The 24,476-nt window shown below is 32.5% G+C and overlaps 1 protein-coding gene across 3 annotated transcripts in view; it reads right to left on the minus strand.

Annotated features, from left to right (window-relative positions):
* LOC126746303 (cGMP-dependent 3',5'-cyclic phosphodiesterase-like) overlaps window positions 1-24,476 on the minus strand; it is a 106,432-nt gene that overhangs the window by 16,396 nt on the left and 65,560 nt on the right. For all 3 annotated transcript variants that reach the window (XM_050454478.1, XM_050454477.1, XM_050454479.1), the window contains 4 exons: window positions 12,232-12,426; window positions 11,865-12,047; window positions 2,608-2,930; window positions 1,562-1,875 (listed from right to left, as the gene is read on the minus strand). In XM_050454478.1, the coding sequence (XP_050310435.1) occupies window positions 1,562-1,875; window positions 2,608-2,930; window positions 11,865-12,047; window positions 12,232-12,426 (1,015 nt within the window). The remainder of the gene's footprint in view (window positions 1-1,561; window positions 1,876-2,607; window positions 2,931-11,864; window positions 12,048-12,231; window positions 12,427-24,476) is intronic.

Genomic DNA, 24,476 nt, shown 5'->3' on the forward strand with positions numbered 1-24,476 from the left:
AGGCATGGTTTTTTGTTTGGTAGGTCCACGACGTCTGCTGTTTTGGCATTTTTGTCGGGGGTAATCGAGGCTCCTGAGGCGGGTGAGCAAACTGTTGGGATATTTTGTGATCTCAGCAGGTTGTTTAACATAGATGATCACATTTTACTCTTGGATAGAATGGAATTCTATGGTGTAAGGGGAGTAATGTTGAGTTGGTTTACAACATTTTTAGCAGATCGCTCACAATATGTCCACAATATCACTAGTGAGGGATAGCTCCGGATCTAGTATGCAGTCTGAAAACCTTAATAAAATCGCAATAACACATATATGTATTATCACCATGTATGCTGATGATACATCTGCGCTGGTCCGAAGCCAGAACATGGAGACAATTGATGTATCTGGTGCAAAAGCCTTAGAGGAACTTAGTAATTGGTTTATTTTAAATCAACTTTACTTGAACAATAAAAAGACTAATTACATGGTTTTTTATGCATGTAATAGTCAAATATATAGTGATATTAATTTATGTGTAACTAACGATAACGATTGTTTGGAACGCCAAAACTCAGTTAAGTTTCTTGGCTTAACATTGGATGATTCACTTTCTTGGGAATCTCATTGTTCTGAGTTGTCCATGAAGCTCGGTAGTTTATATTATATTATATTAGGAACCTTAGGATTTCATTAGGAACCTTACGGTGGTAATGGAAATTAATCAACTAATTTGTCTATACCACGCTATTATACACTCACGAATTTTCTACGGTATTCAGCTCTGGGGCTGTACGTCGCATGCACGTCGAGTATTTATTAGCCAAAGACAGATTCTTAGGTGTATTGGCGGAGTATCACCGATGACTTCCTGTAGACCTCTTTTTAGGGAATATAGAATTTTGATGGTCCTGTGTGTGTATATATTTGAAGTTTGCTTATATGTTTTTAATAATTTTAATTCCTTTACTGTTAATGGTAGTTTTCATAATTACCCAACTCCTTCTAGAAATGACTTATCCATGCCTCATAGCAGACTACTTATATCTAAAAAATGTGTATTAAGAATAGGTACAAAACTATACAACAAATTACTGAATGATATCAAGATTAGCAAAACGGTTTTGACATTTAAAAGAAAGTTAAAGGAATTCCTAGCCAATAAATATTTGTATGATGTAGATAGCTACCTAGCCGACTAGGCAGTTAAGTATTATAACTTTTCTAACGATGTAATGTAATGTTTACTGTTTTTTTTTGTAATATATAGTATAGGTTTATATTTTTGAATTTTAGTTATCTAGGTAGTTAGCAATATTTTTTTTAGGCCGAGATTATAACATATAAAACTGTGACGAAATCCATACACTTTGTGTCTATTTTTTTATTAACAGCGTGAGATTACAAAACTGCTGCCTGATTTGCATTGACCGATGAACCAACCTAAAATGGAGCTTAAATGGGGAACTCAAATAAAATGAACTTTTAAAAACTAGGATGAACCCTATAAAACTAATAGAACAACAAATAAGACTATTTTATAAAAATATATTGGTAATACAAGAAACATTGCCATACTTACGTGAAGAAACCTTTTTCAGTTAGTTGAAAATTCTTGATTGCCAAATAAGCGAAATGCGCGACAGCAAAAGCATGAGACCAGTTATGATAGGGCACGTCCCTGTATCCTCTCCTTACGTACAAAATAAATCGAACCAAGGTATCTCTTTTGATTCGAAATGTTTCAATGAAGCCCAAGTCTTGCATTATTTTTAACACAAAGCAAGGAGATTCTTTTAAAAGGACTTTGCGAGGTGTAAAACTGAATTTTGAGAAACCTGGAATTTCATGTTCACCAGGGCACATTGTTACATCTAGAACATCTTGGTTGCTGACCTAGAAAAGAAAACGCTTTGAAAGAAAATCTTTCGAAAAGGCAAAAGTATATTTAGCCCCTTTCAAAACAGCTATTTACAATGTGATCAGTGGGGAAATTATAGACAACCTAATTTTTACTAACTTTTGCCGATAGCTAAACCTAGTCTAAATTAAAAACCTAACTATTAAAAATTATATATGATTATTAACACAAAATGTATTAAACCTAATGCAGCGTTTGTTGCATTCAAATGATGTTACTAAATTCTGCAACATTTATAGCATTTATGGGTAGTTTAATCAAATTTTTGTTCGCTACAATATCTTTAATATGAAAATAGTAACCTTTTCAGATTTTTTCCAATTAAGGAGCAAAGATTTTTGTCTTAAAAAAACTCAAACATACCCTTGAAAGTAGTGAGACAGTATGATCTTAGTTATTAGATAGTATTAAAGGTTTTTTATATACAAAACTAATATTATTTTCATAAAAGCATCAGTTATGTAATTTGTCTCCACTTAAGACTAAGACTAAGGGAAGAAATATCAGCATTAAGAAAAAATACCCGTTCTTCAACATATCTAAGCCTGCCTTTTTTTAAAACTCAATTGGGATACAGATGAAAGCATTAATCAAAAAACTTAAAAGAAAAATAAAAGACCAAGAAGAAGCTAACGGTGACAAGCATTGTAAGATGCGTTCGAGTCTCATCAGTAAGGATATATTTTAATCATTACGTTATTACTTACTTTCATATGATACATCATTAGCTCGTTAGAAAGGCGACTTCTCGCCTGCGCATCTTGAATTTTCTTATAGACTAGGCTATGCATAATCGATATACCACAATAGATACTAAAAGCATTTGCTACTTGTTCATCGAAATAGTCAAAATGACCGCCCATTTTATTACAAAGTTGGGCGACTCCTACTATATTATCTTCATCCCTAATAGGAAAGCAGAGTATATTTCGAGTTTTAAAACCTGTAGTTTCATCCATGCCTTTGTAAAAAAGTGGATGCTTGTACGCGTCTTTTATGTTAAGTATTTCTCCAGTTGCAGCTACATGTCCTACGGTATAAATAAATTTTAGGGTTATTATTAATTGTTATTTATACATCTTCATCATCATAAGTCCACTCGAACATAACAGTCGAACATAAGACTCTCGTAATCTATCCCACTCATAACCGTTATTTATACAATAACCATTAATTAATAATTAAAACTAAAAATTAATAAATTCATTTTAAAGCAAAAGTTATAAGCGGATGTAGACGTTGTTAGTTGTTGACTTCTAATCGTTTAGGTCACAGGAACTTGGTGGCGGAAAAAATTAATTAGGCAATATATTAGAACTCAAGAATAGACTCTCTTCTGGAACACCGTTATGCCAGAAAAAAACTTGTAATGTGGGCAGATGCATTTATTTTACCGCCCTTGACAACAATGCGCAATAGAGATATTTTGAATACCTAAAAAGCCCTTTGGATTGGAAAAGACACATTCCAAAGAATAATGGATGAAGTTTTGCGTAAAAAGCTGTACAATTTTTTCTTTATCAATTTTTGTCTTTTTCTATTAATGACGTGGTCATTTCTTCCAAATTTAATCTCAAGATGGAATTTGGTCACATCGATCATATCAGAAAAATATTAAAAAGACTCTGGGAAATGAATCAAAGTGCCACAATCTCTCAAAGAGATAAAATCGTTCTTAGGGTTAATTTAGTATTATCGAAGATTTATTAAAAACTAACCTAAAATAACAAAAAATAACATTCCCAATAACAACTTGAAAAAAGGTCACGATTTATTCTAATTACGTTAAAACGCGATTTGATATTAGTTTTAAGTTCATTGACAAGAGTATCAAAAAGCTTTCATCAAATGTCAGAATTGATTGATTGATTATTAACTCCCCTATACTTGCATACCTTGCTTTTAAACTCATCACCGGTGCCTTTAATATCACCCTCCTTGATAGCTTACTTTTTTAGAATAATTTTTGACTGCTTATTATTCGATAACTCTGCTGAACGAAATTATTCTACTATCGAAAATGAGCTCCTATAATAAAGAATATAATTTGAGTTGAGTCCAATACCTTTTTTTGCCTCTACTTATATAGCCAAACATTTATTATTGCAACAGATCACAATCGTGCCTATCAAAAATCAAAAAGCCCAATTCTCGCCTAATACCTTGGAGATTAAAATTAGAGAAATTGAAAATCTGTGATAAAAAAGGCAAAGAAAACTTCGTCTCCGATGCCGTGAGGACATAAACGTCCTAAAAAAAAAGATGTTGCTGATCTTGCTAATCTGAACCTCAAAATAATACCTTAAAAAATTACAAACTTGCGGAACATTTTAGCAAAATCGCAGAAAAAATTATCTGACCTGATATACATTTTATCTTGTATAACCCAAATCCTAATTTAAAACGCGACTTTAAAAAATATGTTGCCACCAACCTTAATATTACTGCGAAGCCATATATTCCAAATATTTACTTAACTGATATTGAATGAGCCCAAAAAGTAAATTCAAATAGCCTATCTATTCTGAACTGAACAATTGAATAATTCGAAAAGCACACAGGTGCAAAAATTATGAAAGTGTTCCTCCACCGTTTTTTTCCAAGATTCACTAAATTATAATAAAACATAAATTTAATTTTAAAATAAGAGAAAATATACCGGGGGATACAGAAATAAGGGAACACTTTGAATAACTTTTTTACTTTTTAAGATACAAAAATTAAATTTGGTATATCGATAGAAGAGCATCTTTTGACATATTCCATTGTTTTCCACCACTTTCGGTTTAACAGAAAGTGACACTAACTTTCTTATTTTAAATGGGACACTTGGTATATTATTACGTATTTCGATAGAAAATAATATTCTGAAAACAATGATACTATATTTGCTACCTTTTGTTTTATACTACACGGAAAAATAGTTTTCATTGCATTTTACGACTTTAATCTTTTACATGCCTATTTAAAATGTGCAAACCATTAATTTTTGCATTTACTTCATTTTTTTAAATAGCACATATCATGAGCTTTTATTGAAGTGATATAATTTCAACTCTACAATAATAACGCTTTTTGAACAAATTTTGCTAATTTACTATTTCACCGCAGTAGAATAATATTTTAATTAATAATAATAATAATATTATTTAACTTGAAATCTCTCTTAAAACATTTTATACAGGGTGTGCCAACAAGGTGTACGGCTAAGATAGCGCCTTAACTATACGAGGTAGAGCAAAAAGTTCTACAGCAAAGTTGTAGGGTTGACAAAAACCTACGAACTAAAAATATTTTTATGTATACTGGGTGTGTCACAAAACATTACTATAAAATATGATTTTTTTTAAATGGACGCTTTGTATATTATGGTACTAAAATGTGATGCAAAAAGAGTACTTTACTTTGGTATAGCGTTTTTAAAATTTCCATGCGGCGTTGCAACGTAATTAATTTTTTTATGTTATTTTTTGCCTTTTAGAGGGTTCGTTTAAAAAATCATAATTAACTTAAAATTTATTCTGCGCCTATGAAACTTGTACCATAGTTAGTCCAGGGTACCTCCTCTCGGCTGAGTATGATAATTTGTAATTTTTTAATACAGGGTGTTTTTAAAGAACTTTTAAATTTGCTGAAATTAAATACGCAGTATCTCAAAATTTTCAAATGGAACACCTTGTATATTTTTATCTAATTAAGTTTGTCCCTCAAATACCTTTATTTTTATTTAATATGTCCTATAGCTAAACCAAGTACTTTTTCAGATATTTTAACTTTTCTGTAAAATACTATGCATAAAATGGGAATTCTTTAAGTTTTGATCAAGATTGCTTACAAACATTGGTTTAAACGTCAAATAATAATTGTCAGGTTGATAATGATAATAATTGTTCATTTTGTAATCAATATGAATTTTCCTCGTGAGGAATTTGTTGATATGATATATGCCCTTGGAGCTGCTGAAAGAAATAGCCTTTTAGCATCTAGAATTTATGCGCAACTTTATCCTGAAATGACACATCCCCAAGCACAAGTGTTTCAAAAATTAAAAGAAAGATTTGAGAGAACAGGAAGTGTAATTTATGAAAAACATAAACAGGTGAAGCCAGTTACAAATGAGAAAAACATGATGACAGTAGCTTTAAGTGTCGTTGAAGGTCCTCATAAAAGCGTTAGGCAGCTTGCTAAAGAATTACCCTTTAGTGCAACACCAATATCTCGCATGCTTCGAAGCGAAAAACTCCATCCTTACCATATTCAACTCCAGGAATTACTTCCGCAGGATTATGAAAGAAGAATGGCTTTCTGTCAGTAAGCGCACGTCAGCACTTCAGTCTGAATTTTTTAATTTTACGCTTTTTTCGGATGAAGCTACATTCCATAATAAACATAATTTTCATTATTACGACACCAGCAATCCATTCTTCACCCGAGAAATTCATTATCAACATAGATAATCGCTTAATGTTTGGGCAGGAATAATAGGTCATTGCGTTATTGGACCGGACTTTTTTAATGGACATCTTACAGGTGAAATGTATTTAAACTTTTTACAAAACGATTTTAATGTCCTTCTACAAACGTTGCCTGACCATGTTCGAGATAGGATTTGGTTTCAGCATGACGGCGCTCTAGCTCATTATAGCCATGCTGTTAGAAATTTTTTAAATGAGCATTTTGATGACCGGTGGATATAGAGAGGGGGGCCGGTCCATTGGCCCGCAAGGTCCCCAGATTTGACCAAACTGGATTTTTTCTTATGGGGATATGTGAAGGAAAAAGTCTATCAGACAACTTCTACCACAAGTGAAAATATGAAAAATAAAATTCGGGAGATTTTTCAAACAGTCACGCCAATTATGTTGGAAAAGGTTAATGACTCATTCTCAAAAAGGGTAAACGCTTGCGTACAAAATTTGGGAGGTCATATTGAACACAATTTATAATAATTGTAATTGATGAATAGCAGTTTAGGTGAATAATTGTGTTGGTTAATTTTTCAAGTATGTAATATTAATAATAATAATAATAATAATAATAATAATTGTAGGAAAAGTAATAATTCTAATTCTTCAATAATTTCTTTAAAGCAATCTTGATCAAAACTTAAAGAATACCCGTTTTATGCATAGTATTTTAAAAATGTTAAAATATCTCAAAAAGTACTTGGTTTAGCTATAGGACATATTGAATAAAAAATGAAGGTATTTGAGGGACAAACTTAATTAGATAAAAATATACAGGGTGTTCCATTTGAAAAATTTGAGATCCGTAAAGATATGGTGAAAAAGAGGATCCGTAAAGGTATGGTGAAAAATGTATCCCTCACAAATTATAGGACCAATTCTCTTTAACAAAAAATTGAATTCAGGAAGATATTTAGATATGGCAAGGATTATTCTGACAACCGCTTATAGAAAATGAAATACCGGCCTACCAACGTAGTGAATAAATATGGCAACAAGATATCACTCCATATCACAGGAGCCACAATTAAAGTAACTTCCTAAGCCAACAGTACAACCGTTGGATAGGGCAAAATAGAACAGTCCCTTGGCCAGCCCGAAGTCCAGATCTTACTCCGTTAAATTTCTTCCTGTGGGGAACATTAAAGGACACTGTGTACAAGCAAAGGCTTACTACGATAAATTAAGAGCAAATAAATATTTGAGAAGCTGTAGCCTGCCTAAATCAAACAGATTTTGTATCCAATGCTATAGAACATTTAGAAGTTATTTCTACTACCTATATTATTCAAAACCAAGTTTTTGATGTTCATTGTGGGTTTTTAAAAGAAGATTAACCTGAAAGGTTTCATTTTCTAGAATTTTTGTGGTGTTTGCAAAAATTTCTTCTGCGCGTGTTTCATTTGAAGTAAGATAAGATTGACTAGGTATGTCTTGTAATCTCCAGAAATTCGTGAAAGAGTTTTGTCTAGATCAGAGTTTGATTTCAGTTGCTGAAAGCAGTGGGACACTTTCATTAATCAGGGTGACATGACTTGTTTGTGTTAAAAACTTGTTTCGATATTGTGTGATATTGCCAGCTATAACCCAGCCTAAATATGTATTTTGTAGATAGGGCAAATTTTTTCCTAACTTAAAGTTTTCTTCTATTAGCAAATCATAGTAAAGATCAGCACCAATGAGAATGTCTATCTCTGAAGGAGTAGAGAAGCTTGGGTCGCTAGTTGGAAATATTCAGGAATATTTAAACCGGTGGTGTCAATAGGAACTTGTGCCAGATTACATGTTATTTTTTCCAATATGGCAGAAGATACTAAAAACCTTTGGTCTGAATAAACATTAGAGTAAATAAAAATATCAACCATTTTCTTGGATATTGGCGAATTTTGAGATATACCTGTAATGTGTAATACGTGATCATAAGGAGTATATTCCAGGGTTGATACAAGTTTTTTAGTTATAAACGAATTTTGACTTCCAGTATCTAAAAGTATTTTAGCTTGTATAGGGGTATTATTAAGAGAGCATAGAGTTACCACTGCTAATAAAATATGAGAATTTTTTATTGAAAGAGCTGATAGCATTGAAACTTTATATGACTCTCCCCGAGTCCGGTCCTAGCATTCATTTTATAGATTATTTTCTAAGGTTGTTGATTACATATTAGACTTCTGGTATTTTGATTAGAGGGTGGATTGTTTAAATGTGACGGTTTATTTTGAGACAAGACAGGTACAGGATTTTGTGAAAAATTTCTACTTAAAGAATTAATATGCAAAAGTGTATGATGTCTTCTTGAATCAATTGAGCATCCTTGAGAGGAGCAAGAGCTTTCTGTATGTTTAGTTCCTAAACAATTAATATGCATTTGTTTACTGTGAATAAATTTAGTTTTTTCTGTATGCTGCAAGTTTTTAAATTCCTGACATGAATAAATTCTGTGTCCATCACTTGAGCAATATATACAATGTTTATTAGATGACGGTGTGTTTCCAGTAAACGATAACTTTTTAGGGGGCTTAACAACACTATAGTTGGCAAAATGAGAAAATCCGTTATTTCGAGGTTTATAACACATATTTCTGAGGTTTAAAAAGTTTTTCAGAAGGCACATCAGAGATTGACAGATTTTCTAAAACAGTCGATCGTCGCTCCAAAAATGTAGGCAATTCATTGACTGTAGCCATTATTTTCAGATTCCTATCTGACTCAAAAGCCTTGCGCGTACCAAAATCTAATTTACGTTCTAGTATATTTAATATTAGTAAATACCAGTGTTCAACACTTCAAATTTTTAATTTTAAAAGAGCTTGCATTACATTTATTTATGCTTGGTAAGTCAAATAAAGAATTTATAGGAGAATTTATAATAGCAAATTGATTTTGATATCTCTTAATAAGTATATCTAATGCAACTAAAAAATGTGTTAGTGTGAGTACTTCAATTAGTTTATGTGGTTTTTCTTTAAGAAAAGATTTGAGATAAATAAATTTTTGTATATTAGTTAATGTAGTATCATCTAATATTAATGCAGAAAATAATTGATAAAAAGATTGCCATTCAGAAATTATTCCAGAAAACAAAGGAATATTAATCTCTAGCAATTTAACATTGTATGATATATGAGGTGATACCTGTTGCTGTTGGACAATAATTGGTCGAGATTGTGCAGAGGCAGTTTATGAAGGAGATAAGAAATCAATTATATTTTTGAGTGTAGTTAGAGATCGAACGTATATGTCTTCAATTCCTTCCCTATCTTCATTATCACTATATTCTACATCCGAAAATTCAATTTTGTGTTGGATTTCTGAGTACTGATTAAAAGTATCATTTAAATGTTTTTCTCTAGCCTTAAAAGCATTAACCTCATTTTCAGTATCTTTGTTTTTTAATATCCAATTTATTATTCGAGTTAGAGAAGCTTTAGAACATTTACGAGCAGTTTTTAAGTCATCTATTTTATAAAAACTGAAAGCAAATCAGATATATATGCAGTTTTTTAAAAAACATTAAAATTGAATAAAATAGTTCCTACAGAGAAAACAAAATTTTTACCTATTTAAAGTATAGTTATCTTATTTTACAATCATTTATAAAGGGCAATATTTAACAAAAAACACTACATAAGGGGTAAGCTGCTGATCAGCAAACCATTCAGAGACTAAATTTAGAGTGAAAGGTTTATAACGTAAGTCCAAACAGTTTTTTTAATTACTTAGTGAAATAATAAAGATTCAGTGTATTTTAACACTACAACACATAAATGTTAAAGAGAACAAAAGAGAAAGTCACTAACCTTTTTGTCATCACAAAATACCTTATCGAGCTTCTTCACATAGAGATCCTTTTTCAAAGGGCTAAATCCGTGGTGCCATTCCTTGGGAGTAAAAATTGGAAAATTCTCTGGAGTATTAGACGAATTATCCGACTCGAAGGACCAGAAATGGAGGGTGGAGATTTCCTGAATCCCCAACATCTAAATGGAGTGCAACACTTAATGTTACACCACGTAGAACCGCGTAACTGATTCTACTACTGACTTCGAACAACCACAACCATAGGTTGAATTTTATCCCAGGAAAGGCAAAAGTTACATTAAAATATACATAAGGGTTACTTCTTTACATCCCTTTAATATTGAAAAAAAAATCAGTTTTTTACACAGCACTACTTCAAATGCATAATACTTCAGACTTATTTACCCAACACTTACATTTAAGGGTACTAAACTAATACTAAAATTACTTCTACTTTTAACAACACTTGGAGTACAGAGAAAAACTGGTAGTAAAAAAGCCAATATTTAAAGTTTTTACTATTTTTAGAAAATCCGGGAAATATTTCTTATACAGAGATCGAGCGCATCGACAGTGTGAGATATGAAAAGCTACTAAAAACTTTCTTCGCGTCTGGAGCTGCTTACGTAATTGTTAAGCACGATTCATACTTATTAGTGAATAGCGTATTTGGTGCAAATATTTAATTATGACTTTGACAGTGTTCTGGTTTTCACAACAGTAGCTATGGATACGATAAGCGCGGATATTAACTATTGTTATTTCACAGTCTATTATGGTAAAATAGTAAATTAGCAAAACTTGTTCAAAGAGCGTTATTATTGCAGAGAGTTGAAATTATATCACTGCAATAAAATTCTAAATATTTTCTTAACTATTAGGTTTTGGTATAGGACATAATATATATATCGATAAATAGCTTTTTTTGCTCTTTTTAAAAATACTATATAAAATACAGCGTATTCCATTTAAAAAAACTGAAATATTGCGAATTGAAAATTTAAAAATATATCTTATTATCTGAGACACCCTGTATGAATTTAAAATATCCGGACACCGTCGATTAATAGGACGTACTCTTCTTAAGTCATGGTAGAAATTTTATTAAAAAGTCTTAAATACCAGCATTACAAAAAGCACTGTATGCCGAGGACATATTTTTGCTAAAAAAAATACAAAACCTTAATTTCTGTCTACACAAAATTCGGATAAGTAGGTCTTAAGAAAGTTACCTTTATTTCGGCCAAGGAACCTAAAAATATAAAAATATACGGGGTGTTCTATTTAAAAATTCGTTGTTAAAGTCGGTGCAGCACTTTTTGAACACCACAAACAAAACACACAAAATTTGCTTGCGAAAAAATTTTTGTAAGAATTTTTTATTGCACACCCTGTAGATTCTGGGAAATCTAGGCTCCTAATAAAATAACAACCCTGTACAATACGTAAGTTTGTGTTATCATGTTATCGTGTTTTTTATAGAGCACAAATATAACTATTTAAGATTGAAAAGAGGAAAATTGCTTGATTATTTAATTTTACTTTTATTTCTTAAGATTATACGAATAGTCATGGGTCATATGCATTTATTAGACAAACGTTAATAGATTTACCAAAAATAATTATTAATCAAGATTTTTATAGTTAGTTTTATGCACATGATAAATTACTAAGAAAATTGGAAATTTAGCTTTTACCAGCAATTCCTTGGTCAGCAGCTATTCTAACTTCAGTTCTTTTTTCCGCGGGACTCACTCCGTCAAAAACTTTAGCTACTAGATGCATATGGTCAGGGTCTAATAAAAATAAAGAACAACGCTCTGCATTTGTGAGTCTTCTGGCCTCTGACATGATTTCTTTAAGTAAGTCACTTAAATCACCTACAAAAAACGATCAAAATTAAAAACAAATGAATTAATTAACGTGTCATAACGTTATAATGTATATGAATCATGATATTAAAATTAATAAACAGTATTCGCAAAATTATTATTCTCTGTTAAAAAAATTATAAAATAAGTACAATCCCAATACTTGGAGTCAATAAAATGATTTAGAACTCACCAAGATGGGAAAATAGTTTCCTTGCCACGAGTAACAGTTTCTGACATTCGGCTTTAAGTCGTCTTTCCTCTTCACTTTTCCTAGTATTCAAAAATAATGGTAAACAATATCTGAAACTTTCGCACACAAATTTCGATATATATTCTGGGTCTTTAAGAGCATTTACCAGGCAGACTAGGAATACTGGCTGAGACTCTGAAAGTTATATAAATAATAAAAGGCAATAAACTGGATAAGAGTAAAGCAAGTATTCATGGGGTCCATTACTTATACAAGGTGCGTCAGCAAGGCGTACTGCTAAAATAGCGGTTAAACTATACCAAAATTTTTTTTCTTTATTTGCAGCTAGTTTTTAATACGTAACACTTTCTGTCCTTTCGAATCTTTCTTTAAGTTTCTCGAATAAAAAAAACTGTAAATTAACTACCGTTTTAAAAACCGTAAAAATTTCGTTGATCTATATTGAACACTGCTATATTTAAAGTTGCTTTATTTTAATAATTTTAATATACCCTACTACAAAAAATTATTAAAGCACACTAAACATATCCTAAGAATACACATTTGCAATATAAGAACTCCGTTTTTTAAATTTTAAAAATAAGGTGTCAGTGTAAAGCACTTGTCCTCAAAAGGATAACGCTATGAAATAAAGGGTATTCCATTTGAAATAACTACATATTTTTCGGTACCTTTTTTTGCCACACATATAAGTTTTTTCCAACACAGTATAGTTTAGGCACTATTTTACCCGTACGCCTAATACAACGCAGCCTGTATTGCAACAAAAAAAAATCCATCTAATCTTCCATCAAAGTACTGAACTAGAATTATAAAACAGAATAAAATTATTTCTAAAAATTACGCTTAACATTTTTATAACATTTGATTAGTTAGCATGTAACTGCAATAAAGTATTATTTATAATACGCTAATATAATCAACAGTAAATTAATATAAATGTCTCGGCATGGTTAATTATTCTTTGTATATTTTTATAATCACATACATGCTTGATGACATACATGTTAGTGCAGTCTAATTTGGTTATGTTCTATGGTCCAAGGTTAATGAACACCATTCACCTATGTTGCCTGACATTATAATTCATAAGAATAAATCAGCACATGTAACTACAGCATTTTGTGAAGTTGAGTCCGCAAAATTAGTTCACATACCAGTGACATGAAGGTATAGCAGTGTACTGTACTAAATTATTAATAACTAAGTAGGATGTAAAAACTTTCAGGTATATACTTTTATTTTAGTGATTTTTATTATTTTAAATACCCAAATAATATCTAATAAAATAGTTAACAACACAATTTTAAACACACTCAAATCGCATAACTGCTGTGGATTTCCAAAATCATCCCTGTATGCAAGCGCAGCTTGATGAATGAAATTTGTTATCATAATAACGAAACTCAGGATCACAGTCCTTCTAGCCAGAAATACAGTTTTGTCTTTGTCTATCAGAAACGTTATTCATTTATTGTCAACAATAAAAAGAGTGACGTCAGGAAAATTTCATCTGACTTGCGTTGACTGAAAATGACTGAAAAAATTAAAGGTAAATAATTTTTTTCCAAAATAAACAATAAAACTGAATAAAATGTCATGGTCTTTTTTAAAAACCTATGGAACATTTTGGAAAGGTTGAGAGTTTTCCTATTGTTCCTGCTGATGAATACTAATAGTTATAGTTATATTTTAAGAGATTACACAGCAAGTCAAAGCAAACAAGTACATAATCTAGAAAAATAGCAGGATTAATGTGGCTCTCAAAGAATGTGGACTACTAGAAACTCAACCCTGTATTTGAGATTTCATCAGAAACAGGAATTTGACCCCATTTCGCTGGCTATACATCGCAGCATTACTGAGTGCTAGAAATACATACTCAATGTATTGGGAGTGGGCAAATTTCAACTTTTTACCATCCATATAAAATGAATTTTTGAGTTGGATGGCACTGGAACTTTGGAAGGTTTAAATCTTGGCAGTAAAGAGCTTTGAATTCTAAAGAAAAACTACAGACATCTACAAGATTATCAGGTGTAGTTAGGTCTGGTTAGAGTTGAAAGAATAAAAAAGAATTCAAAGGTAGGTAATATCACATATGTCAAAACAAAACTGGATTTAAATAGACTCTAAATGCCAAATTTCAATCAAATCAGACCAATAGCTAAAAAATTATCTTACTCACTAGCATTTGACATATTGAATGTGAATGTCTCGTGACTAACGTAACTTTTTTGCTATTGGATTAAGGTGAAATATGGTATCCAATACGGCACCAATCCAGAAAACTAAAGAAGGTCGATGCGAAGCGGTGATTTCTATTCAGCTTAGAACATTGAAAGGGTTGAATTAGCATTGCCTTGGAATTAGGGACAGTTTGCTTGCAACATCTCTGCTGCAATGACGCCAGATGCTCATGTAGAAATGGCAAAAAAGACTTTAATATATGATGAAAATTTGTCACTTATTTTCATAGGCACAAAACAATGCTAGTGTTATCCTTAAATTAAAATATAAAGGAACTGTTTTAATAAAATAAAATAAGATACTCTACAAAGAAGCCAATATTTAAAGTTAAATGAATGCAGACAACGTATAATATAATAATAATATAATATAACAATAATAGATAATGCTTTAAATACAAACAATATTACCGTTTATGAACTCTATGATTTTTTTCAAGGTACTTCATTACAGTAAAGATACCTAATGAAGTATCTAAGAATTAGCTAATCAAATAAAAAGCATTTTATTGAAAATTAAATATTTTATAATTATTATAGATTTTTTAATATTTCATGTTTTAAGATGCAAATTTTTAACATTTTAATTTGCCATTTTTCAGCCACGGCAACAAAAAATATAAAATCAGTCCTGATAATAAAACCATGAAAATAACTTCATTCGAATATCGCGGCTTACAAGTATAGCACGTATATTTTGCTCTTGCTAAAAATCTGCTCCGTTTTCAAGTTAAACGTTGAAAAAACATAAATTTGTTTCCACCATTCGATAGTGTGATTGGGCCAAGTACCAAAACCCGGAGGACGCCCTCGCTACATTAAAGTTACCTTTACTGATGCTAGACGGTAAAGAAACTGTTACATCACAAAAATAAACTCGTGGATAATGGATAGACCTTACCCGCTCTATCAAAATATCAGATGACAAAACCAAAAATCAACTTAACTATTTAACCCAATTACGAGAAGAACTTGAACGTAAAAATGCTAGTGGTGAAGATAACCTTATCATCAAGTACATAAAAGGGATATCAGAAATTGTGTCTGTTGACACAAAAAACGATTAGATACATCTTTTCTCCAATGGAAAATCTTATATACAAACCTAGGCAGTTGGCTAAATAAAACGAGTTTGTGTACAAAATTCAACTAGGAAACCCAAATCTTATTTTTATAACCGAAACATGGCTTTCAAATAAAATACCTGATTCCTTGGTTGACTTACCCGGGTATACTTTATTTAGAACAGATAGAACAAATAAACCTGGGGGCGGAGTTTGCGCCTATGTAAGCAACCAATTTTAATTGATTTTTCTTCACAAAAGTTACCATTTTCTTCTGAGAACATCTAATATTAACAACAGACACCCTAATATTAAAAATAGCAAGCAAAGATATTTCTTTTACTTTTATGTGTTCTGTAACTTATTTTAGTGACTTAATATTAAATAGTAATCTGTCCCAACTCATCACTGAACCAACCAGATACAGACAAAACCAGGAACCATCGACCCTCGACTTATTACTAACAAACGAAGAATCTCTTGTTTGCAATATTAAAATCGAGGACCCTATTGGAACATCAGATAATAATATATCCTACAATGGAATAATTTTCTACAAAATCCTACAATAGAAAACAGAGCACTAGTCAACATAAATACTTGGTGACAAATTTCGAACATGTCTGTAATGATCTAGGAAAGTTGGACTGGGACCAAATGTTTATATCCTGTGAAACCTCATCTGAAATGTGGTCAGTTTTTTATAATATTCTTTGCGACTCTATTACCCTGAATTCTTAGGAAAAACCAATGCGACAGAAAGCAAAGAAACCTTGGATAAATAAAAATATTTTTAACATGGTTAAACGGAAGAAACATCTCTGGCTAAAATATAAGGGTTCAAGAAATGACATTAATCCAAAATGCCCGCCAAAATTTTGAAATTAATTTAGCAAACGACAAAAACCCCAAAAAACTGTTTAAATATATTCGCTCCTCAATTAAATCAAGGGTTTCAATACCGTTACTAAAAAAGGGGCAACAACAGCATGTGTGAAAATGAAATGCAAGTCGCGGAAGAGTTGGCGAGAACTTTCGAACAGGCATTTACTAAAAGGCCTGAACTAGATATATTACCTAGCCCACACTGTCCTCGTATCTTAAACTCAATAACAACAATAAATATGAATAAGGAAAAAATTAAACAAAAAATTCAAAAATTAAAAAACGATTCGTCTTTAAAAAATTATGGATTCCATTGTTCGAGATGAAGTGCATACATTCTTTACTGAAAATTATGTAATACCCAATATCCAACACGGATTTGTAAGGGGTCGCTCTACGATTACTAACCTGCTTCAATGCCTTAACCAGTGGATAACAGCCTTAGACAAAAACCAACCAACAGATGTCATCTACCTCGACTTTGCTAAGTCATTTGATTCATTTAGTTCCCACGACACGATTGTTACATAAGCTAGAGCATCTTGGCATTAGAGAAGAATTGTTAAATTGGATTGAAGACTTTTTAAAAAACAGAAAGTTCAGTGTGAGGGTGGGGGGCACCATGTTAAAATTCTATCCAGTATCCAGCGGAGTCCCTCAGGGCTTCGTCCTCGGCCCTCTCCTGATCCTGGCTTACACGTGTGATTTACCTTCAGAACTAAAATGTTGGGTATCAATGTTTGCTGACGACACAAAAATATATGCAGTCCCCCTAACTTCTCATCAACAATTGCAAACCGATCTGGACACTATTTGGAAGTGGTACAGTGAATGGTTACTTCCTCTTAACGCGGAGAAGTGTGTGGTGTTACATTTAGGAAAAAATCTGGAGGATCTCTCTTGGTCCCAGCATATCGTGTCAATTGTGAACGTGCAAATTCTATGTTGTATCTGCTACAAAAAGCTTTTGTTAAAATTCCATTTCACAATTTTATGAAGTTGTATACCAAGTTTGTCCGGCCTATTATTGAATATGCAGGTCCCATCTGGTGCGCGACAAAAATTTACTTGAATTGTTGCAGCGACGCGCTACACTATCTACGGATGGTTTGCGTATGCCGAGACCTACCTACAGCGAGAGAATTTCAAATGCAAACTTGCTAACTTTTGATAAACGAAAGCTTCGTGATGATTTAATTTTTACATTCAGAATCCTTTATAATTATTTGGGCTGTGATCTAAACGAACTATTTGAAAGAAATCGGGATATTAAACTTCGCGGTCACACTTTGAAATTTAAAAAACAGATGTATAAAACAAAAGCAGGTCAAATGTTTTTGCCTAATAGAGTGTTCGATGTTTGGAATTCGTTACCCGGAAATGTCATAACTGCTCCTTCTGTAAACTGTTTTAAGAATCGTCTGGATAAATTGGACATGTTTAGTGTTTAAATTTGGAAGCTGACATTTGAAGATTTATTGAAATATATTGTAATGCCTACTTAGTTCATAGAGCTATACAGAATGTAAATTCTTGGCTTTTATCTAATAAAATAATGATAATAATAATAATAATAATAACTTGAGTTTTTTATTCTTTATAGCCTATTAATAGAAAAGTTTTTTTTTTAAATGTTGAATTACTTTTCTATTAATAAGATTCTGATTCTTGTATTTCACACACACTTTAAATTCGGGTTTTTATTTAGGTTTATTTCTATGATCCCCTATTCTACGTTTATGATGACGGTTCTCTCTTGGTATGATGTTAAGAAATAAAATAATAAAAAAAATATATGAAAAAATATAAATACTCATAAATACATTACTATAAATCTTTGTACTATAAAATCAAAATTTTCCGCGGTCACAATATATAAGTTTAGTACATAGTCTTATTAAAAAAAAATATTAAAAAAAAAGTAAAAAGTTTAATTAAATAAATATTTATAACTTTCTGATATTATTTATTAAAAAAAAATGGTTGACTGCTTATAATTCTTTCTCCAGCAAGTATGCTTTTAAAGCCTTGCGAAATGTGGAAAAAGATTATATGAATTTGATGATTATATGAATGGATTCAAATATGAATAAAGGACGAGTTAATATTTTATATTTTTTAAAGAATTCTTAACAGGGAGTTCTACTAATTAGTCTCAGTGAATAACGAACAGGTCTCTTTTGTAGTTTAAAAATACGCTCAAATTGAGTCGCACAACACGTACCCCAGAATGGAAGGGCATATCGGAAATGAGACCCAAAAGGAGCGTAATATACTGATCTAGACGCTGCCAAGTTTAATTCCCTGGAAACCGAAGTACAAAAAAAAATTTACTGGACTAGGCATCGATGTGCATGTCCCATTTTAAGGTCTGGTCTACGATAAGTTCCAAAAACTTCAAGGAATCAACGACGTCCAAACTGGTGTTATGAAGTAAAAATGGTTCAAACTTATTTTTGTAAGACAAGACTTTCGTTTTAGAAACGTTAAGGCACAAAAGATTAAAATCGCATCTTACTAATTTAATAGGGAGTAAGTCATTTGATACGGTTCTATGTAGTGTCTTAATATCCGGATTGGTCCAAGTAAAACTTGTATCGTCCGCAAATAGACAGATATTACCGCTGATTTCCAGACTAGCGATATCATTTATAAACAGTATAAATAAAATGGGGCCCAAGACTGATCCTTGAGGCACCCCACATTCTATCGGCTTTTAAGAAGACGTGGTCATAATAACCCTTACAAGGTGACTTCTGTCATTAAGATAAGTCTTAAACCATTCGAGAGGTATTCCTCTAAACTCGTAGTTCTCCAATTTATTAATTAAGATATTATGATTTACATAGTCGAAACCTTTAGAGAAATCGCAGAAAATTGTGTTTAGACAGTCGAGTGATCGTTGTTTAGACAGGAGTATACTCTACTAAAAAGGAAAAAAATCGTTCTTTTTCCTTTGGAAGGAGTGCAATTGGACGATTGCTTGTTCTTTATCACCTTTCTTATGTACGGGAATAATAATTAAAATAAATATTAAATTCGTTAGATGATTTAAGGTGCATTCTAGGAGATTTAAAAACATTTTTAGGATAAGCCTATCTGTCCCAGATGATGTTTTGTTTCATTTATGTCATTTATTATACTGCGAAGCTCCGCTAATACTATGATCGTAAAAAACAATCTGTATACATTTTTATTACGGAGGTATAAAAGTGGATCATAGGAAGGAGTTAATATTTGTTATGTTTTTTGCAACATTTACAAAATAACCATTAAGGGAATCAGGTGAAGTAAGGATTGAGCCAGACGAAGAAGGCTTATTTCATAATGAGTCACATAGTGAAAACATGGTCACAATAGATCATGTTTTCCTGCCAACATTACCTGCTTTGGCTAGCCTCTTATAATAAATATCCTTGACAGCCCTTATGGTTTTGTCATACATTTTTCTGTTAAGTCTTACATAATCATGGAAGAAGACACTGTCGGATAAACGTAAGCCTCTAGTAGACCAGGGTTTATGATGTTTGATTTTGACAGGCTGAAGAGAAGGCTTGGAAAGCAAGGCTAGACAATAATTTGGTAAACCTAGAAAACCTCGTATCGACATCATTAGAGAGGAAGTTCTAATCAGTGGTTTGACAGGTGTTTGAAGTTTAGAAAGTTTTTACCTCCAAAAATACGTCGTAATTTGCGTGTCTTATTTATGTTTTGGGATTTTATATAGCTAGTACTACTTTATGATCAGCGAAACCATAAATAAAAACAGTACAGCCAGCGAATTCCGGATTAAAAGATAACACGCCATCGTCTATGGTAGCAGAACTGGTTTTAGATATTCTATTAGGTAAGTTAATATGCATGACAATACCGAAAGAATCGAAAATAGACTGAAGTAATTCTTGAGCAGCACACACATACTGGAGAAATCAATATTGAGATCGCCACATAATATTCATTTACTTTTTAAAGGCAGGGATTCTAGCAAGCTCAGTAATTTTTGACAGAATTCCTGTACAACAGGTGTTCTGTAAATACAAACAATATAATGGTCATAATACTTATGGTAGACAATTGAAAATTCAAATATTTTTTCAGACAATAGGTTATCAAATATCGTTATCGCCGAGAAGTCCTTGTTAGTAGACAGTATTCATAGTACCTCCATGAGATAAATTACTTCTATTAAAGTTGAAATGAACTTCTATAATTTTGAACAAACACTGGCTCATTTATATTTAGCTAATGTTCAGTTATAGGGACAATTTTTGGAAAATTTAGCTCTTCTAATAAGAGAAATAACTCATTTGTTTTGTCTTAAGGACTGAACATTTAAGAGAAATACACTAAGCTTGCTAACGTCAGATTTTTCAAAGGGTGCTTGAAGCGATAGTATAATTTTCGCAACGAGTCTAAGTCGCTAGGAAGTCTCTCTGCTAGCATTAATTTAATGCTGGTGTTTGTGTGGCCTTTAAAACATGTACTTGAAGGTTCGTCATGGAGAAAGGAAAGAAAGAGCCTGAGAGGTTTTAAAATGGAAGGATCCCTCAGTCTAGCCAAGAAATAGCGACTATTTTCTGTATCAGATCTTCGGGACAGTTTCACTATTGGAGGAGTCATCGGGTCCATAAATTTTCCCTCATCATCCTTCGCATGTTTTTATGCAAATTTTACATTTTCCCAATTTTACAGTGCGGTCACATAGTTGGGTCTAGCAGCTTTAAGTTGCCTTTGTTGTGTATACTCACTTTAAAATCGGAGTCTGAACTGTTCCTATTCTTCAGCATTGGAAAACATTGAACAAAGTCACTAGTTTCTAGTTTTTTTTATATAGTGTCCAAGCTGCTTGGGTATATAAGATGATGAAATTTTAGAAATTAGCACATAATCCCACTCTTCTTTGCAGGGTAGAGGAGTAATTTTTGGTATTTCTTCCTTATCTGAAAAGTGCTTATTTAGTGTGTGTATATATATATATATATATATATATATATATATATATATAACGCATATATATATATATATATATATATATATATATATATATATATATATGCGTTATCAGTTTGAATTGAGATGGACTTTTTTAGTGGTAGTAGGTTATTACTAATTTTAGACTTATCTTTAGCAGCTAACTTTCTCTTCTCTACGATCTGTACCATTTGATTAACAGTTTTACACAGATCCCTCAATTCCTTTAATAGGTCTGCCTTTGCGGAGTTATAAATCTGGATCTAAATAGACTCATTATGATTGTCCATAAATATAGATGAAAAGTTTATGACTTTTTGCTTACTTTTTGCTTCATTTCAGTCACATACATTTCAGAAAAATCGAACATTGTGGAACTTTTGATGGTAAATCACGTTTGTGGTAGCCTTGTCGAGTCCAGTACAGGTCATACAGAACTTCCGGTGACATTCACCACTACAGCGAAATTTATATTTATCCTTTTTCCAAGAACGATTTTTGGCAGGAATCACACTTTAACTCGGCCATTTTAAAATTGAGTTTTTTAAAGTTCAAAAAATTGATGACGAGAAAAGGTTAATGATAAAGCGATTTTAGTTAAACCGGAATTCTTTAGGAATAACAGGAACAAATAAGCACTGCAGAAAACATGCATAGTTCAATAAAACAGGAACTATTTTTTAAATTTAGCGAATACTAGCACAAACATCACGTTGCGTCGATTTAATGCGGGATCAAAACACAACTGTCTCGTACGACTGCTCAATATCAACTCTAAAAATATAATATTTAAAAATGATAATAATTTTTTTTTTTGGTTTAAAGATGTTATTTTTGCTTTTAAAATAACTTATATCTATTTTTACTTTTTATGTTTAATCCAACACAAGTAAGTTAAATTAACATTATATGTGTTAATATATGAAATTTTTCTCTTTTAAAAATGTGTGTGACTTGACAACAGAGAATCGGTAAATATTATTGTAAACAAAACACCTTCTTGTCCCTGAACACATGTTGAACTCAAACAAGTTGTTGTTTACGGATTCTAGTCTTTCAATATTTTAACGTATTCAGCAAGCCCCCGTAAATACCACCCGGATATCCCCGCTGCAGCGATACCAACCGTGTTTTCTTTGACGCTTGTATGGATGGAACCCTTCACATGTACACTTGACACATGTATCCAGCACTGTGCTGCTAAGACCCGACATAGTACAATCTGCAGCGAAGGTTCGACAATTAAAATGGTGTCAAACTAGGTTTTTACTATAATTAAAACAAACGTCACGTGGCTGAGATTTCAAATGAAGTGATCATCGGGCCGGACTTAAATGGACACCAAGAACTTCGAGTTAAGCTTTAAGCAGAGAGTCCTGAAGATAAACAATAAGAAATTTGATTTTCATCGTAAGTGAGATTACAAGTGTTCAAGTCCTACTTCCGGAGGAAGCTTTGAAAATAGAACGAAGCGAGATCGTTGTTGGAAGGCTACGTTGAAAGCAAGACCACGGATGAAAAATAGATATGTTCGAACCTATAATTCATGACGAGACTATTGGTCGAGAGATAGGCGGAAAGACCCTAGTACGTGCCGGAAGGAGTATTCCTATGAGTTTAATGAATCTGAATCATTATCCTCTTTTATTAAACAGGCCAGACCAAAAAAAGGCTGAGGCATAGGATACACAGATATAGAGATGGTTTTGATACTGGGAAGAAATAGAGAACCAACATAGTCAAGTACAAAAAAAAAATGTTAATCCCACACGGCAGATAGCTCGAAGACTACTACTGGCCAAGAGATAGGAGGCTGATAACATCGTTGAGAGTAGGGCCAAGGAACTATATAATAGTCCATAGTCTTCCCCGGTGGTATTGGAAAAGATGGAAAACAGCTTGACCAGAATCTGCTTAGATTACCGGCAGCTTAATAACGTAACTAAAAAGGACAGCTTTACTCTTCTTCACATCGCTGACACTTTGGACACTCTGGCTGGTTCGAAGATCTTTTCCACGCTAAACCTGAAAAGTCGATACTGGCAAGTTGAGTTGGCCCCTGAAAAGCGAGAACAGACGGTTTTCATAACGAGTGCTATATTTTGGCAATTAACATGATGCTATGTGGACTGCGCAATGTTCTGCTACTTTTTAACGGTTGATGGAAACGATTTTAAGAGGACTTTCCTGAAAGACTTCGAGACGCCTGGCTTACCTTGATGGCATTATTAGGGTGGGAAAATCGTTTAAGGACTACATGAAAAATCTAGGAGTATTCCTGAGGCTACGAGATTCTAGACTAAAGTTGACCCCAAAGAATTGTCATCTCTTTCAAAGGGCTGTGAAGTATCTAGATCATATCGTCATGTCGATTCCAATCAAAAAGCTGCTGTTAAAAAGGCACTGATAGACCAAGATTGTCAGGAAACATTCGATCATCTAAAAGACAGAGCCTCTTTCAGACAAGTGCAACTACCCTGAGTTATAACCTACCTGAGGGAAATTTATACTGGACACCGACACTAGCAATGAGCGCCTAGGGGCCGTGCTGTCCTAAATCCAGGATGGCAAGAATAAAAAGTCATTGGCTATTACAGTAGGACGCGGCCCAAGCCAGAGCGTAACTATTGCATCACTTGCCGAGAGTTGCTAGCTGTTGTCAAAGCCACGGAACACTTCTACAAGTACCTTTATTTATAGATACCCCGATACTCCTACCCTGAATAAGGAATTGAAAAAGCCAACTTGGCAAGAAGTGGCCAAGGATTCTCCCAATGTCAAGGTGACGTTGGTGACTTTGCTGGTCCGTTTCCCGAATCAGAAAATAAGTACATCGTGGTCGTGATGGACTACTTCAACCAATAGGTTGAGCTTACTCTCATCCAAACCAGGAAGCCTTGACTATTGCCGTCGTCCTACTAAAAAAATGGATCTGCCGATTTAGTGTTTTAGACCAAGGACAAAATTTTGAATCCACCTTACTCCTAAACATGTGTTAGTCTCTTGGAATCAAAAAAATGAGAACTAGATCATTACACCCGCAGTCAGATAATGG

This window comes from Anthonomus grandis, chromosome 17 (genome assembly GCF_022605725.1).
Source record: "Anthonomus grandis grandis chromosome 17, icAntGran1.3, whole genome shotgun sequence".
Lineage (NCBI taxonomy): Eukaryota > Metazoa > Arthropoda > Insecta > Coleoptera > Curculionidae > Anthonomus > Anthonomus grandis.